This window comes from Cherax quadricarinatus, chromosome 39 (genome assembly GCF_038502225.1).
Source record: "Cherax quadricarinatus isolate ZL_2023a chromosome 39, ASM3850222v1, whole genome shotgun sequence".
Classification (NCBI taxonomy): Eukaryota; Metazoa; Arthropoda; class Malacostraca; order Decapoda; family Parastacidae; genus Cherax; species Cherax quadricarinatus.
Window position 1 is genome coordinate 19,996,671 of NC_091330.1, and position 17,413 is coordinate 20,014,083.

Here is a 17,413-nt window from a genome sequence, read left to right on the forward strand (position 1 = left end):
ATATTGTGAAGTAGATTAGTCCATTTCAGACCCCCAAACATACGCATACAAACGCACTTACATAAATACACTTACATAATTGGTCGCATTGGGAGGTGATCATTAAGCGGGGGTCCACTGTATATTACATTATTATACTATTATTATTATATGCATTATTATAATTACAGTATAAATAATTTGTAATTTTTATTCACACAAAAGATAGAAGATTTACTGTTATGCAGAATACTGCATTATTATAATAATTGTATAAATAATGTCAACCCATTCATGACTGCATATTGGAATGGACAGTGTTTACTCTTGAGCATCACCAAAGAATCGAACATTTCTGCTACTTTGAGCTCAATTTCGAGGTACTTTTCATCGCAAAACCAATCAGAATCATATCTATTCCTGTAAAATATCTTCCATTCTGTCAAATGAGACCAAAAAAACAAGAATACAACCATATAAAACCATACAAAAATACCGCTAAAGGGCGGCTAATAGCTGAGAAGTGAACTCCATTATTTATGGTTTGATTTCTTTCATTTTTGATGTAAATTAAGAAGCATCTTTCCATCATACATTGCCCAAGTTTCAATAAGGTAGTCCAACAAACAAATGAGATCCAATTCCCTAGATCAAGAGCAAGAGCCCCTCACCAGCATCAAGGAACCTCCCTTGAGGCCCGCTCGCGTATGGAAGCAAAAAATCGACCGAGCGACTGCTCGTATTTGGACAAACTTGCATGTGGATGTGCTTGCAAGTGGAGGTTCCACTGTATTTTGTTTTTCACATTTAGTTTACTTTTTTTGTAACATGCCAGCTGTCTCCCACCAAGGTAGGATAACCTAAAGAGGGAGTCACATTCACCATCACTCATTCAAATAGGTGTCTTTCTAGGAGTGCAGAAACATCACAGTTCAGGTAACCCTGTAAACACCAACATCTCCCACTCCTCTTTCATAGTGTTGGCATTGTACTTCCCACTTCCAGGACTCAAGCTCTGCTAACTGTTTTCCTTGAATCACTTCATAAATGTGACCTTCTTCAAGCTCTAGTGGCACATTTAGCTACCATAAGAAACACTCGTCTCTATTCATTCTGATATAACATGCTCATACAAACCTGCTGGATGCTCAAAGCCCCAACACTGTAAGTCTCCTTACCACTTCCTTCCATCCTTAATATTTGGTTCTATCTTCCTCTTGTCATTTTTTTCCTTCAAATAATTTTTTTTAATATGTACCTGGGTTGTCATATTTTCTATATTGGTTCCAAGTCCTCTCTTTTTCATGGCTCTCAAGCATCGTCTGTTAAATCATTATTTGTTGTTTTCTTTTTCTTTTTTGGAATAAACTACTTGATTCCACATTCGTATATGTTGCAGAATTCTTTGTATGATTCATTTATAGTATATTGGTCCCTTGTAATACTCTATTTTATTTTATTCTTTTTCCATGAAGTACTGTCTTCAATCAATTTATTTTTGTCTTATACTCTAATAGTTCTTGTTTGTGTTTTTTTTTTCCTACTCACAGCCATATTTAGTTGCATATGTTACTCCCAGTAAAATATTATATTTCAAAGACAGTGATTATATGTGAATGATGAAAGTTTTTTTTTTTTTTTTTTTTTTTTTTTTTTTTTTTTTGGGTCACCTTGCCTCAGTGAGAGACAGCTGATGTGTTAAAAAAAATTCTAAACAATTGAATTTAGATTTTTTTTTTTTTAAACATGCTGACCGTCTCTCACTGAGGCAGGATGACCCCAAAAAAAGAAAACACACCATCACTGTCTTTGCAGAGGCATGCAGATACAAGAGTTTAGATGTCACTCTAAACAGCAAATATCCCAAACCCTTCCTTCTAAAGTGCAGGCTTTGTACTTTCCACCTCCAGGACTCAAGTCTGGCAAACTTGTTTTCCTGAATCCCTTCACAAAATATTACCCTGCTTGCACTTCAACAGCTCGTCAAGCCCTAAAAACCATTCATCAACACTCACTCCTATCTATCCAGGCGTATATCCAAACCCCTTGCACACAAAGTCTCATTTACCCCCCTCCCTCCATCCTTTCCTAGGACATCCCCTACCCTTCTTTCCCTCCACTACAGGTTTATACACCCTCCCAGTAATCCTATTTTGCTCCATTCTCTTTAAATGACTAAACCACCTCAACAACCCCTCCTCAGCCCTCAGAACAGTACTTTTGGTAACTCCACACCACCTCTTACTTTCCACACTACGAATTCTCTGCATAACATTTATGTCACACATTGCCCTTAGACACGACATCTTCACTGCCTCCAGCCTCCTTCTCGCTGCAACATTCACAGCCCATGCTTCACACCCATATAAAAGTGTTGGTACAGCTATACTCCCATACATTCTATGGATAACATTCTTTGTCTCCACAAATACTGCAATGTACCACCCATCTTTTTTCCTTCATCAGTTCTGTGGTTTACCTCATCATAAACCCATCTGCTGACAAGTCTACTCCCAATATCTGAACACATTCACTTCTTCCATACTCCCTCTCTCCAATCTAATATCCAATTTTTCTTTACCTAATTCGTTTAATACTCTCATCACCTTACTATTATCTATGCTCAATTTCAACTTTCTTCCTTTACACACCCTCCCAAACTCATCCACTAACCTTTGCAACTTCTCTTCAGATTCTCCCAGGAGCACAGTATCATCAGCAAAAAGTAACTGTGTCAACTCCCATTTTGTATTTGATTCTCCATAATTTAATCCCACCCCTCTCCCCAACACCCTAGCATTTACTTGTTTTATAACTCCATCTATAAATATGTTAAACAACCATAGTGACTTTATACATCCCTGTCTTAGGCCTACTTTTATTGGAAAGTAATCTCCCTTTTTCGTACACCACACCTTTAACCTGAGCCTAAGGACTAAGCTCTGAACCCACTAGAATCATACAGCTCCAATTTAATTGAACTTTACCTTTTCATAGTCACTTTTCATAAATAGTATCTCCAGTATATTGTACAGTCCATCATTTATCTTGTTAAATTCTTTTCTTTTCCATGTGTTAAACAGTGGGTTGTACACTGTGCATTTAACATTATAAGTTTTACATCCTTAGTCTTGAATTTCTATTGCTTAAATATATAGATCATTTGTTTTGGATTTTAATTTCTGTAGGCAGTTGTTGTGGATTTTAATGGATGTATTGTTGAGTCCGAGCAAGGTAACTTTTATGAATAGTTTCAGAGAAACTGGTTAGCCAGATTTGATCCCTGGGTGTGGGGAGGGCAGTGCCTGCACTCTGAAGGAGGGGTGGGGATGTTGCAGTTGGAGGGTGATTTGTCTTGTCACTTCTGAATGAAGGTGAATATTTTCTTTGTTGGGTCAGCCTACACTGGCAGGAGACAGCCATTAAGGTAACAAAAAAAAAGTGTTTCATTTGCCGATGTACATTACCAATTCTCCTTTCTTTCCTATGCAATCTTAACATAGTAGTTTCTCTCAAATGCAACCTCATTAAAATATGTCTTTCAATTTTGGTTTCAATTATACTCGTTATGTTAACTTTTTTTTTGTTTATAATGGCCCTTAGCTCTATTCTTTTGGGAGATTACTCCTTTTGTGTTTGTATATCAGATCTTTATAAGTTTATTTATGTAATTTCCTGCTTGTTCAATATGGGTTGATTTTGTCATATCATATGTATATTTGCCCTAATAAACCACCCATACAACATTGGTAATCACCTTCATCCTTTTATTTGCTCACTTAGCATAGAAATGTATACTTCCATCTGTCCTTGTAGCATTCCTGATTCCTTATGTCTCCGACTTTTCTCTTCTTATCCTTCTTATGTTTTAAATTTCACCAGTATCCTGCTATGCACTACTGAACTATAAATGAGTACAGGTTGACCATCACTAATCCAGCATCATCAGGACCTGTAGGGCACTGGATTAGCTATTTTGCTGGATTACAGAATGGTTAGGTTAGAATACACTTAGCCCAGTGGCGATATTTATGCATTGGCAATTTCACCCACTTACGCCCTATTTTTGGCCCATTCCATTGTTCCAGTCTACCAGACTCATAGCTATTTCACTAGTATTTCTTCTATTCTATCGATTGAGTACAAGAAACTACCCATTTACCTATTTCAACTACCCAATAAAGTGGTCAGAAATTGGTAATTTGGCCAGTTTCACACAAATTTCAAGAAATGCCAGTTTCAAAATAGGGTCCAGAATGAACACTGCAGACATTCCTGGCACTAAAATAATATTTTCTCTGCTCATTAGTCACATCTCCACGTCCCTCTTATATTACGCTTGCTTTCCATTTTGAATTTTTATTCACACAAAAAATAGATTTACTGTTATGCAGATAACTGCATTATTGTAAAAATTGTATAAAGAATGTTAACCCATTCATGACTGCTTATTAAACTGGCCAGTTGGACATGTATTGGATGGTGACATCATTTGTTTACTCATGAACATCTGCAAAAATTGAACATTTCTGCTACTTTGAGCTCAAATTTTACTTACTTTCCATCATGAAACCAATCAAAATTACATGTGTTTCTGTAATATATCTTCCATTCTATCGAATGAAACAAAAAAACAAGAATACAACCATAAAAAACACATGAAAATACATTGCAAAGTCGCTGCTTTACACTAAAAACACAGTCGTAGTTTTTTCCTCATTATGCCCTGCATGCTGCAGGATTTTTTTTATATAGTGCACACTTACCACAGACCTATTCTCTCATATGTAGGCCCAAATTTACCAGTCACGGCTTATTTGAGTGAGCTGAGCTCTTGGCAACCAGCAGTGGCTTCAAAGCCACCTTATCTTTTTTTGGACAATGTACAGTGTATGTGCTTTACACAACAAGAAGCATTTCTTTTATTCATTGGAACCATGGCTGGGGCTAAAAGTGAGCAGGTTATAACAATAAATGGAGGAAAAGAAACTGGAATGACTTATGCAGCAAGTAGCACCACCAAACAGTAGCGGCAGATTGGTGTGGCGACCCCAGAAATTTGAAATTATGCTAGCCGAAATTAGTGCCGGATTACTGATGGAACTGAATTAGTGATTGCCAGATGAGTGATGGCCAACCTGTATATGCAATAGTAAAAGTGCTGTATATAATAATTATTTACCACAATATTTGCTTCTCTTATACCTTTACCCATTTCAGCATGCTCATGGTTCAGCTTATCAACGAACCTGGTATTCGGCATGCTTACAGTGTTTCACTTGGCATACTTGGGAATCATGTTTGATTCATCATCTCAGCAGCAAGAGACAGGATACAGCATGATTCATACACTTAATAAGTGGTCAAGTTTAAATTATGCAAGCCACTGGGTCACATTTGTTTGTTATGTTATGTACTCTGTGATATAATAGTGTCATTATTGTGATTTTATCATACATGAATTTAGAAGAAATATTTTACTTTTTTTAATCTTTTTATATAATAATTTTGTTTGTATTAGAAAATTGTTTTATGTGCATTTTATATTTTTATAATAAAATAAGCAATAATGAAACATATTTTATTCAATTGTTGTGCAGTACTAGTTATTTGTGTGTCACATGTTTTATGTGATTTTGTAAACACTTAAATGGTAGTTTCCACATTTAGATGTATAGAATATTTAATGCTGAATATTATATTGTCACTCTTGTTTTTATACTTTTAACCCTTAACTCTTTGACTGTCGCAGGCCCCTTTCTGAAACTGTCATTCTATGTCGATAAATTTTTGAAAAAAAAAAAAAATTATTTTTTCTTATGAAATGATAGAGAATCTTTTCCCGATGGTAATGACACCAAAAGTTCGAAATTTGGTAGAAAGCTCACGGAATTACGCTCCCGCGAAGTTAGCGGTCTTGGCGACATATGCGAATCGGTGATTTCGCCGACTTCGAGCCCTGTTTTCAGCCAATTCTGTTGTTCCAGTTGACCAAACTCATAGCTATTTCTTTAGAACTCCATTTTATCTATCAGCTGAGTACAATAAACTGCCCATTTACCAATTTGAACTACCCAATATAGTGGTCAGAAATTGGCAATTTGGCCAATTTCACGCAAAATAAAAAAGATGCCAATTTCAAAATAGGGTCCAGAATAAACAAGGTAGACATTCTTGGCACTAAAATAACATATCCTCTGTTCATTAGTCACATCTCTAGGTCCCTCTTATATTATTATTGCTTTCTATTTTGATTTTTTATTCATACAAAAAAATACAAAATTTACTGTTATGCAGACTACTGCATTATTGTAAAAATGGTATAAATAATATCAGTGCACTAGTGAAAGAATATTAGACTCCCCAGTTGATGTGTATTGGACGTGTGGTGTGATTTGTTTACTCCTGAACATTGGTAAAAATCGAACATTTCCGCTACTTTGAGCTCAGTTTCAAGGTCGTTTTCATCGTCAAAGTAATGAAAATCATCTCTATTTCTGTAATATGTTTTCCATTTTATCACCTAAGACCATGAAAATGCGAATACAACGATAAATACTATACGAAAATACACCTCAAAGTCGGCGCTTTAATCCAAAAAAACGATCAAGAGTTTTCTTTTTCTCATTACGCACTGTGTGCTGCAGGATTTTTTTTATGTGGTGCACAGTGACCACACAGACCCATTCTCTCACATGTGGGCCTACCAGCTTTCTCCCGCTTGATTTGAAGCCGCTGGAATTATTGAGTATATATACGTCAGAAACAGTGGTGCGTAAGATGTATTTATACAGTGTAAACAGTCAAAGGGTTAAACGGTCCAGACGTATATATACGTTCTCTCGCGTAGCGCCCAGAATATTTTGAGATTTTTTTTTTTTTTTTTTTTTCTTTAGGAAAAAAGAGCATATGGTACCCAGGCATCCCCAATTTTTTTCATATGGTGCACACTGAGTGAGCACACCCATTCTCTCATGTCTAGGTGACTCAGGCTTATTGTGCCAATGTTGAATGAATGACAAAGGAAACATATATATACGTTTGGACCGTTTAAGGGTTAAGGATGTAACAAAAAGTTAAAATACTCAAATGTTGAAACAAATTAGTTAATAACAGTGTTGTTTTTGTTATGTTCTCTGAACTCTGGAATGAGATTCATTCCACATAATTTTCTAAAGCTTTTCATAGTAATAAGTGCTGATAGCTCCAATGAAGATAACCTATATAAAGGTAAATGGGAGACCACAAAGAAAGCAGTGACAGAAATACTCCATTTATTCTTAATTCCTTTTTATCCAGAAGAGGTAATAATGTGCCTAAAAGTTTGCCCAAGACAGGTGCTGGTATGCTGCTTACACCTCAGTATGAGTAAGCCTTCAAGGTAAAAATTAAACCATTTGGAAAAATGAGCAGGTAAGATGTTCACATTGTAAATAATGTATGTGATGTCATACCTATTGGAAAGTATATTTTAAATGAAAATATTTAATATGTACAGTACTGTACAGCACTGTTTTTCTTGGGTTCTTTGGGGCCAAAATTATTATTACAGTACAGTATTATTATATGTATGAAAGTGATAGAATCAAGAGATGTCTAGTAATTCTGAAAACTCATTACCAGATACACAAGAATGCTGAGATTACATGAGAGAAGAATTTAGTTTAGAAAATAGTTTATATGTCTTCTTCCAAACTACAGTATTGCCCTTTTTTTAGATGCAATGTCTGTCTGATTTTCTGGCTTTGCTGCTGCTGCTGTTAGTATTTAATGTGTGTTTACCAACTTTTACATGGTTTTCTTCATAAGAGTGACCAGCATGCAGAACATGTGTAGAATTACTGTACAATCATAGTTGCCATATCATTATGTAAGTTAGAATTCTGTTGTACATAAAATTTGGATAAAACTCTGAATATAGTATTACACTTTTTGATGTGCCTCTAAACATTAAATACACCACACTTTGCCCACCCTTTGCTTTTATTCAGAAAGTTTTATGTGACTCACCATTGGTAACTTGTGTAATTCCTATCCAAAGTTCAAAACAAATGGTTCCCTAAAAATGGTGCTGTACTGTATTAGAATCTTATATAATCAAAATACATAGCAATGATGTGGCCTTTCAACCAAAAATACATATGCCTAATTGTTGTATATTATACCAAAGAAAGTAGCAATAATTCCAAATACTTATACCACAAAGTATAGGATTATCAAGATAAAAGTTATTGAGTGTTTCATTGTAGAGCTGATTAGTGATCTTTTTTTTTTTTTTTTTTATTCGCCGGTATTCTCCCGGCCCGGGTCTTTTCCAAGTAGTCTCGAGAATAAGTAACTTGCTTTGATGGTATATCTTCTTTAATATTTCATGAGTCACCAACAAGCTGACTGGTCAAAAAGTGTTAAGTGATTAGTGGCTGGAGGACTGTGCTTCCAGCATTCCTTGCATTGAATAACCCCCAAGTGAAAAATAGTATGGTAATACTGACAAGATGTGGGAAAAGACACTTATGTACTTTTTTTTTTTTTAACAAGTCAACTGTCTCCCACTGAGGCAGGGTGACCCAAAAAGAAAGAAAAAATCCCCAAAAAGAAAATACTTTCATCATCATTCAACACTTTCACCTCACTCACACATAATCACTGTCTTTGCAGAGGTGCCCAGATACAACAGTTTAGAAGCATATATAACATACCCCTCCAAACTGCCAATATCCCAAACCCCTCCATTAAAGTGCAGGCATTGTACTTCCCATTTCCAGTACTCAAGTCTGGCTACATAAAAATAACTGGTTTCCCTGAAACCCTTCACTAAGTATTACCCTGCTCACACTCCAACAGCTCGTCAGGTCTCAAACCATTCATCTCCATTCACTCCTCTCTAAAACACTCACACATGCTTGCTGGAAGTTCAAGCCCCTTGTCCACAAAACCTCCTTTACCCCCTCCCTCCAACCTCTTCGAGGACGACCCCTACTTCGCCTTTCTTCCCCTACAGATTTATACGCTCTCCAAGTCATTCTACTTTGATCCATTCTATCTGAATGATCAAACCACCTCAACAACCCCTCTTCAGCCCTCTGACTCCGAATTCTCTGCATAATATTTACACCACACATTGCCCTTAGACACGACATCTCCCCTGCCTCCAGCCACCTACATGCTGCAGCATTTACAACCCAAGCTTCACACCCATATAAAAGTGTTGGTACCACTATACTTTCGTACATTCCCTTCTTTGCCTCCATGGATAACGTTTTTTGTCTCCACAGATACCTCAACGCACCACTCACCTTTTTCCTTCATCAATTCTATGGTTAACCTCATCCTTTATAAACCCATCCGCTGACAAGTCAACTCCCAAATATCTGAAAACATTCACTTCTTCCATACTCCTTCTCTCCAATGTAATATCCAATTTTTCTTTATCTAAATCATTTGATACCCTCATCACCTTAGTCTTATCTATGTTCACTTTCAACTTTCTACCTTTACACACACTCCCAAACTTGTCCACTAACCTTTTCAACTTTAATTTAGAATCTCCCTCCCATAAGCACAGTATCATCAGCAAAAAGCAACTGTGTCAGTTCCCATTTTGTATTTAATTCCCCATACATGTAATTTAATCCCACCCCTCTCCCCAACACCCTAGCATTTACATCTTTTACAACCCCATCTATGTATTAAACAACCATGGTGACATTACACATCTCTAAGACCTACTTTTACCAGGAAGTAATCTCCCTCTTTTCTACACACCCTAACCTGAGCCTTACTATCCTCATAAAAACTCTTTACAGCATTTAGTAACTTACTACTTATTCCATATACTTGCAACATCTGCCACATTGCTTCCATCTCCACTCTATCGTATGCCTTTTCTAAATCTATAAATGCAATGAAAACTTCCCTACCTTTATCTAAATACTGTTCACATATATGCTTCAATGTAAACACTTGATCTACACATCCCCTACCCACTCCATACTCTATACTCAGTAAACTTCTTCTTTCTTTCAACACACCGGCCGTATCTCACCGAGGCGGGATGGCCCAAAAGGAAAAAGGAAAGACTCTTCTTTTACATTTAGTAATATATACAGGAGAAGAGGTAGTAGGTTGGTAGACAGCAACCACCCAGGGAAGTACTACCGTCCTGCCAGATGACTGTGAAACAAAAACCTGTAACTGTTTTGCATGATGGTAGGATTGCTGGTTTCTTTTTCTGTCTCATAAACACGCTAAGATAACAGGGATATCTTGCTACTCCTACTTACACTTTGGTCACACTTCACAGACACGCACATGCATATATATATATACATACATCTAGGTTTTTCTCCTTTTTCTAAATAGCTCTTGTTCTTTTTTATTTCTTCTATTGTCCATGGGGAAGTGGAAAAGAATCTTTCCTCCGTAAGCCATGCGTGTCGTATGAGGCGACTAAAATGCCGGGAGCAATGGGCTAGTAACCCCTTCTCCTGTATACAATTACTAAAAAAGAGAAGAAGAAAAACTTTATAAAACTGGGTTGCTTAAATGTGCGTGGATGTAGTGCGGATGACAAGAAACAGATGATTGCTGATGTTATGAATGAAAAGAAGTTGGATGTCCTGGCCCTAAGCGAAACAAAGCTGAAGGGGGTAGGAGAGTTTCAGTGGGGGGAAATAAATGGGATTAAATCTGGAGTATCTGAGAGAGTTAGAGCAAAGGAAGGGGTAGCAGTAATGTTAAATGATCAGTTATGGAAGGAGAAAAGAGAATATGAATGTGTAAATTCAAGAATTATGTGGATTAAAGTAAAGGTTGGATGCGAGAAGTGGGTCATAATAAGCGTGTATGCACCTGGAGAAGAGAGGAATGCAGAGGAGAGAGAGAGATTTTGGGAGATGTTAAGTGAATGTATAGGAGCCTTTGAACCAAGTGAGAGAGTAATTGTGGTAGGGGACTTGAATGCTAAAGTAGGAGAAACTTTTAGAGAGGGTGTGGTAGGTAAGTTTGGGGTGCCAGGTGTAAATGATAATGGGAGCCCTTTGATTGAACTTTGTATAGAAAGGGGTTTAGTTATAGGTAATACATATTTTAAGAAAAAGAGGATAAATAAGTATACACGATATGATGTAGGGCGAAATGACAGTAGTTTGTTGGATTATGTATTGGTAGATAAAAGACTGTTGAGTAGACTTCAGGATGTACATGTTTATAGAGGGGCCACAGATATATCAGATCACTTTCTAGTTGTAGCTACACTGAGAGTAAAAGGTAGATGGGATACAAGGAGAATAGAAGCATCAGGGAAGAGAGAGGTGAAGGTTTATAAACTAAAAGAGGAGGCAGTTAGGGTAAGATATAAACAGCTATTGGAGGATAGATGGGCTAATGAGAGCATAGGCAATGGGGTCGAAGAGGTATGGGGTAGGTTTAAAAATGTAGTGTTAGAGTGTTCAGCAGAAGTTTGTGGTTACAGGAAAGTGGGTGCAGGAGGGAAGAGGAGCGATTGGTGGAATGATGATGTAAAGAGAGTAGTAAGGGAGAAAAAGTTAGCATATGAGAAGTTTTTACAAAGTAGAAGTGATGCAAGGAGGGAAGAGTATATGGAGAAAAAGAGAGAAGTTAAGAGAGTGGTGAAGCAATGTAAAAAGAGAGCAAATGAGAGAGTGGGTGAGATGTTATCAACAAATTTTGTTGAAAATAAGAAAAAGTTTTGGAGTGAGATTAACAAGTTAAGAAAGCCTAGAGAACAAATGGATTTGTCAGTTAAAAATAGGAGAGGAGAGTTATTAAATGGAGAGTTAGAGGTATTGGGAAGATGGAAGGAATATTTTGAGGAATTGTTAAATGTTGATGAAGATAGGGAAGCTGTGATTTCGTGTATAGGGCAAGGAGGAATAACATCTTGTAGGAGTGAGGAAGAGCCAGTTGTGAGTGTGGGGGAAGTTCGTGAGGCAGTAGGTAAAATGAAAGGGGGTAAGGCAGCCGGGATTGATGGGATAAAGATAGAAATGTTAAAAGCAGGTGGGGATATAGTTTTGGAGTGGTTGGTGCAATTATTTAATAAATGTATGGAAGAAGGTAAGGTACCTAGGGATTGGCAGAGAGCATGCATAGTTCCTTTGTATAAAGGCAAAGGGGATAAAAGAGAGTGCAAAAATTATAGGGGGATAAGTCTGTTGAGTGTACCTGGTAAAGTGTATGGTAGAGTTATAATTGAAAGAATTAAGAGTAAGACGGAGAATAGGATAGCAGATGAACAAGGAGGCTTTAGGAAAGGTAGGGGGTGTGTGGACCAGGTGTTTACAGTGAAACATATAAGTGAACAGTATTTAGATAAGGCTAAAGAGGTCTTTGTGGCATTTATGGATTTGGAAAAGGCGTATGACAGGGTGGATAGGGGGGCAATGTGGCAGATGTTGCAAGTGTATGGTGTAGGAGGTAGGTTACTGAAAGCAGTGAAGAGTTTTTACGAGGATAGTGAGGCTCAAGTTAGAGTATGTAGGAAAGAGGGAAATTTTTTCCCAGTAAAAGTAGGCCTTAGACAAGGATGTGTGATGTCACCGTGGTTGTTTAATATATTTATAGATGGGGTTGTAAGAGAAGTAAATGCGAGGGTCTTGGCAAGAGGCGTGGAGTTAAAAGATAAAGAATCACACACAAAGTGGGAGTTGTCACAGCTGCTCTTTGCTGATGACACTGTGCTCTTGGGAGATTCTGAAGAGAAGTTGCAGAGATTGGTGGATGAATTTGGTAGGGTGTGCAAAAGAAGAAAATTAAAGGTGAATACAGGAAAGAGTAAGGTTATGAGGATAACAAAAAGATTAGGTGATGAAAGATTGAATATCAGATTGGAGGGAGAGAGTATGGAGGAGGTGAACGTATTCAGATATTTGGGAGTGGACGTGTCAGCAGATGGGTCTATGAAAGATGAGGTGAATCATAGAATTGATGAGGGAAAAAGAGTGAGTGGTGCACTTAGGAGTCTGTGGAGACAAAGAACTTTGTCCTTGGAGGCAAAGAGGGGAATGTATGAGAGTATAGTTTTACCAACGCTCTTATATGGGTGTGAAGCGTGGGTGATGAATGTTGCAGCGAGGAGAAGGCTGGAGGCAGTGGAGATGTCATGTCTGAGGGCAATGTGTGGTGTGAATATAATGCAGAGAATTCGTAGTTTGGAAGTTAGGAGGAGGTGCGGGATTACCAAAACTGTTGTCCAGAGGGCTGAGGAAGGGTTGTTGAGGTGGTTCGGACATGTAGAGAGAATGGAGCGAAACAGAATGACTTCAAGAGTGTATCAGTCTGTAGTGGAAGGAAGGCGGGGTAGGGGTCGGCCTAGGAAGGGTTGGAGGGAGGGGGTAAAGGAGGTTTTGTGTGCGAGGGGCTTGGACTTCCAGCAGGCATGCGTGAGCGTGTTTGATAGGAGTGAATGGAGACAAATGGTTTTTAATACTTGACGTGCTGTTGGAGTGTGAGCAAAGTAACATTTATGAAGGGATTCAGGGAAACCGGCAGGCCGGACTTGAGTCCTGGAGATGGGAAGTACAGTGCCTGCACTCTGAAGGAGGGGTGTTAATGTTGCAGTTTAAAAACTGTAGTGTAAAGCACCCTTCTGGCAAGACAGTGATGGAGTGAATGATGGTGAAAGTTTTTCTTTTTCGGGCCACCCTGCCTTGGTGGGAATCGGCCGGTGTGATAATAAAAATAATAAATAATAACAGGAGAAGAGGTTACTAGTACCTCCCTGGGCAGTTGCTGTCTACCAACCTACTGCCTAGGACTCAGTAAACTTATTCCCCTATAATTTTTACTATCTCTTTTCTCCCCCTTCCCTTTATATAAAGGAAATATACATGCTCTCTGCCAATCCCTAGGTACCTTCCCCTCTTTCATACATCTATTAAACAAAAATGCTAACCACTCCATTTTGATTATAATAATAATACTAACCACTCGAGCACTGTATCCTCCCCTGCTTTTAACATTTCTGTCACGATCCAGTCAGTTCCAGCTGCATTACCCCCTTTCATTCTACGTAATGCCTCACACACCCCCCTCACACTCACATCCTGCTCTTCTTCACCCCTCAGAGATGTTATACCTCCCTGGCCAGTTCATGAAATTACCACCTCCCTTTCTTCATTGACATTTAAAAGTTCCTTAAAATATAACTCCAGCTCCCCATCAGCTAACTCTCCTACTCTTTTTAACTGACAAATGAATTCTTTCCCTAGGCTTTCTTAACTTGTTTGTCTCACTTCAAAATTTTTTCTTATTCTCTGCAAAATTTCTTGACAGTACCTCTCCCATTCTATCATCTGCTCTCCTTTTACACTCACCACTCTCTTCACCATTCTTTTACTCTCCATATATTCTGCTCTTCTTATAACACTTCTGCTTTGTAAAACCTCTCATAAGCTACCTTTTTCTCTTTTATCACACCCTTTACTTCATGATTCCACCATTCACTTCTCTTTCCTCCTGCACCCACCCTCCTATAGCCACAAACTTCTGCCCCACATTCTAATACTGCATTTTTGAAACTATTCCAACCCTCTTCAACCCCCCCACTACTCATACTTGCACTATCCCACCTTTCTGCCAATAGTTACTTATATCTCAGCCTAACTTCCTCCTCCCTTAGTTTATACACTTTCACCTCTCTCTTACTTGCTGTTTCCATTTTCCTTTTGTCCCATCTACCTCTTACTCTACCTGTAGCTACAACTAAATAATCCGATATATCAGTTGCCCCTCTGTAAACATATACATCCTGAAGCCTGCCCATCAACCTTTAATCCACCAATACATAATCTAAGAAACTACTTTCAGTACATGCTATATCATACCTTGTATACTTATTTATCCTCTTTTTCATAAAATATGTATTACTTATTACCAAACTTCTTTCTACACATAGCTCAATTAAAGGCTCCCCATTTTCATTTACCCCTGGCACCCCAGATTTACCTACTACTCCCTCCACAACATTTTTACCCACTTTAGCATTGAGATCCCCAACCACAAGTACTCTCTCACTTGGTTCGAGACTCCCCACCTACTCATCATTTCCTAAAATCTCTCTCTCTCTCTCTCACTCTCTCTCTGCATTTCTCTCTTCTGCAGGTGTGTAAATGTTTATTATAACCCATTTTTCACATCCAACCCTTATTTTACACCATATAATCTTTGAATTTATACATTTATATTCCCTCTTGTCCTGCCATAACTTATCCTTCAACATTATTGCTACTCCTTCTTTAGCTCTAACTCTATTTGAAACCCCTGACCTAATCCCATTTATTTCTCTCCACTGAAGCTCTCCCACCCCCTTCAGATTTGTTTCACTTGAAAACAGGACATCCAGCTTCTCATTCATAGCATCCACAATCATCTTTTTTTTATCATTCGCACAACATCCACGCACATTCAAACATCCCACTTTGACAGTTTTCTTCTTTTTCTTTTTAGTAGGCTACACGGGAAAAGGGGTTACTAGCCCATTGTTCCCAGCATTTTAGTTGACTTTTAAAACACGCTTGGCTTACGGAGGAAAGAATCTTGTTCCACTTCCCCATGGATATGAAAGGAAAAGCAATAAGAACAAGAACTATTAAGATAAAATCAAAGAAGGCTCAGATGAGTGTGTATACAATAAACGTGTACATGTATGTGTAGTGTGACCTAAGTGTAAGTAGAAGTAGCAAGATGTACCTGAAATCTTGCATGTTTATGAGACAGAAAGAAGACACCAGCAATCCTACCATCATGTAAAACAAATACAGGCTTCCTTTTTATACTCGCTTGATAGGACGGTAATACCTTCCCAAATGGTTGCTAACTTCCAACCTACTACCTCACTATTAAGGACATTCATTAAAGGAAATGTTTTGCCACAAATGGCTTCTTCAGTCTGAAGAAGCCATTAGTGACGAAACATTTCCTCTATTAAATGTCCTGAACTGGACACAAGTCTTATTCCACAGCCCCCACATGTTTAATGTTTCATTAAATACAGTCGAACATCCTAATACTGAATAATAAGTGTAAAGTTTGTAAACATGCAAAAGGCATGGTTAACCAATTTTATTAAGAACAAAACAGTGGGAAAGATTAATAGTGTGAGAAAAATCAAGGAATAAAATGGATTTTTGTGTAAAGTGAAAAGTGCAAGATGCTGGATGATATAAAGGAAAAATACTAGTGAAAAGTTTAAAACGAATGTGAAAGATATGAGTGAAGTGATCATAAGGATAAGAGAGACAAGCAGAAAAGATGGATAGGATTAAGACTGAAATGCTAAAGCAGGCAAATGTTAGAATGGTTGATGCCATGGGATGAGGTTTAATGTTGGTGACTGGCTCTTGACACAAGTATTGGGGGTAACCTCTCCCTTAGATCAAGCCTGATTACCTCCCATTGCCCAGGCTCTGTATGAAAACTATAGATTTAGTGCTTCCCATTGAATATGATAATAATAATAATACAGTCTCCAAGGACAAAGTTCTTTGTCTCCACAGACTCCTAAGTGCACCACTCACTCTTTTTCCCTCATCAATTCTATGATTCACCTCATCTTTCATAGACCCATCCGCTGACACGTCCACTCCCAAATATCTGAATACGTTCACCTCCTCCATACTCTCTCCCTCCAATCTGATATTCAATCTTTCATCACCTAATCTTTTTGTTATCCTCATAACCTTACTCTTTCCTGTATTCACCTTTAATTTTCTTCTTTTGCACACCCTACCAAATTCATCCACCAATCTCTGCAACTTCTCTTCAGAATCTCCCAAGAGCACAGTGTCATCAGCAAAGAGCAGCTGTGACAACTCCCACTTTGTGTGTGATTCTTTATCTTTTAACTCCACGCCTCTTGCCAAGACCCTCGCATTTACTTCTCTTACAACCCCATCTATAAATATATTAAACAACCACGGTGACATCACACATCCCTGTCTAAGGCCTACTTTTACTGGGAAAAAATTTCCCTCTTTCCTACATACTCTAACTTGAGCCTCACTATCCTCGTAAAAACTCTTCACTGCTTTCAGTAACCTACCTCCTACACCATACACTTGCAACATCTGCCACATTGCCCCCCTATCCACCCTGTCATACGCCTTTTCCAAATCCATAAATGCCACAAAGACCTCTTTAGCCTTATCTAAATACTGTTCACTTATATGTTTCACTGTAAACACCTGGTCCACACACCCCCTACCTTTCCTAAAGCCTCCTTGTTCATCTGCTATCCTATTCTCCGTCTTACTCTTAATTCTTTCAATTATAACTCTACCATACACTTTACCAGGTACACTCAACAGACTTATCCCCCTATAATTTTTGCACTCTCTTTTATCCCCTTTGCCTTTATACAAAGGAACTATGCATGCTCTCTGCCAATCCCTAGGTACCTTACCCTCTTCCATAC

General features: G+C 38.0%; 1 protein-coding gene across 4 annotated transcripts in view; it reads left to right on the forward strand.

The window, feature by feature from the left end:
* por (Protein-serine O-palmitoleoyltransferase por) overlaps positions 1 to 11,236 on the forward strand; it is a 68,845-nt gene extending 57,609 nt beyond the window's left edge. For all 4 annotated transcript variants that reach the window (XM_070092497.1, XM_070092499.1, XM_070092500.1 and 1 more), the window contains one exon: positions 5,200 to 11,236. In XM_070092497.1, coding sequence (XP_069948598.1) covers positions 5,200 to 5,408 — 209 coding nt within the window. In that variant the 3' untranslated portion in view covers positions 5,409 to 11,236. The remainder of the gene's footprint in view (positions 1 to 5,199) is intronic.
* Positions 11,237 to 17,413: the final 6,177 nt, after the last annotated feature.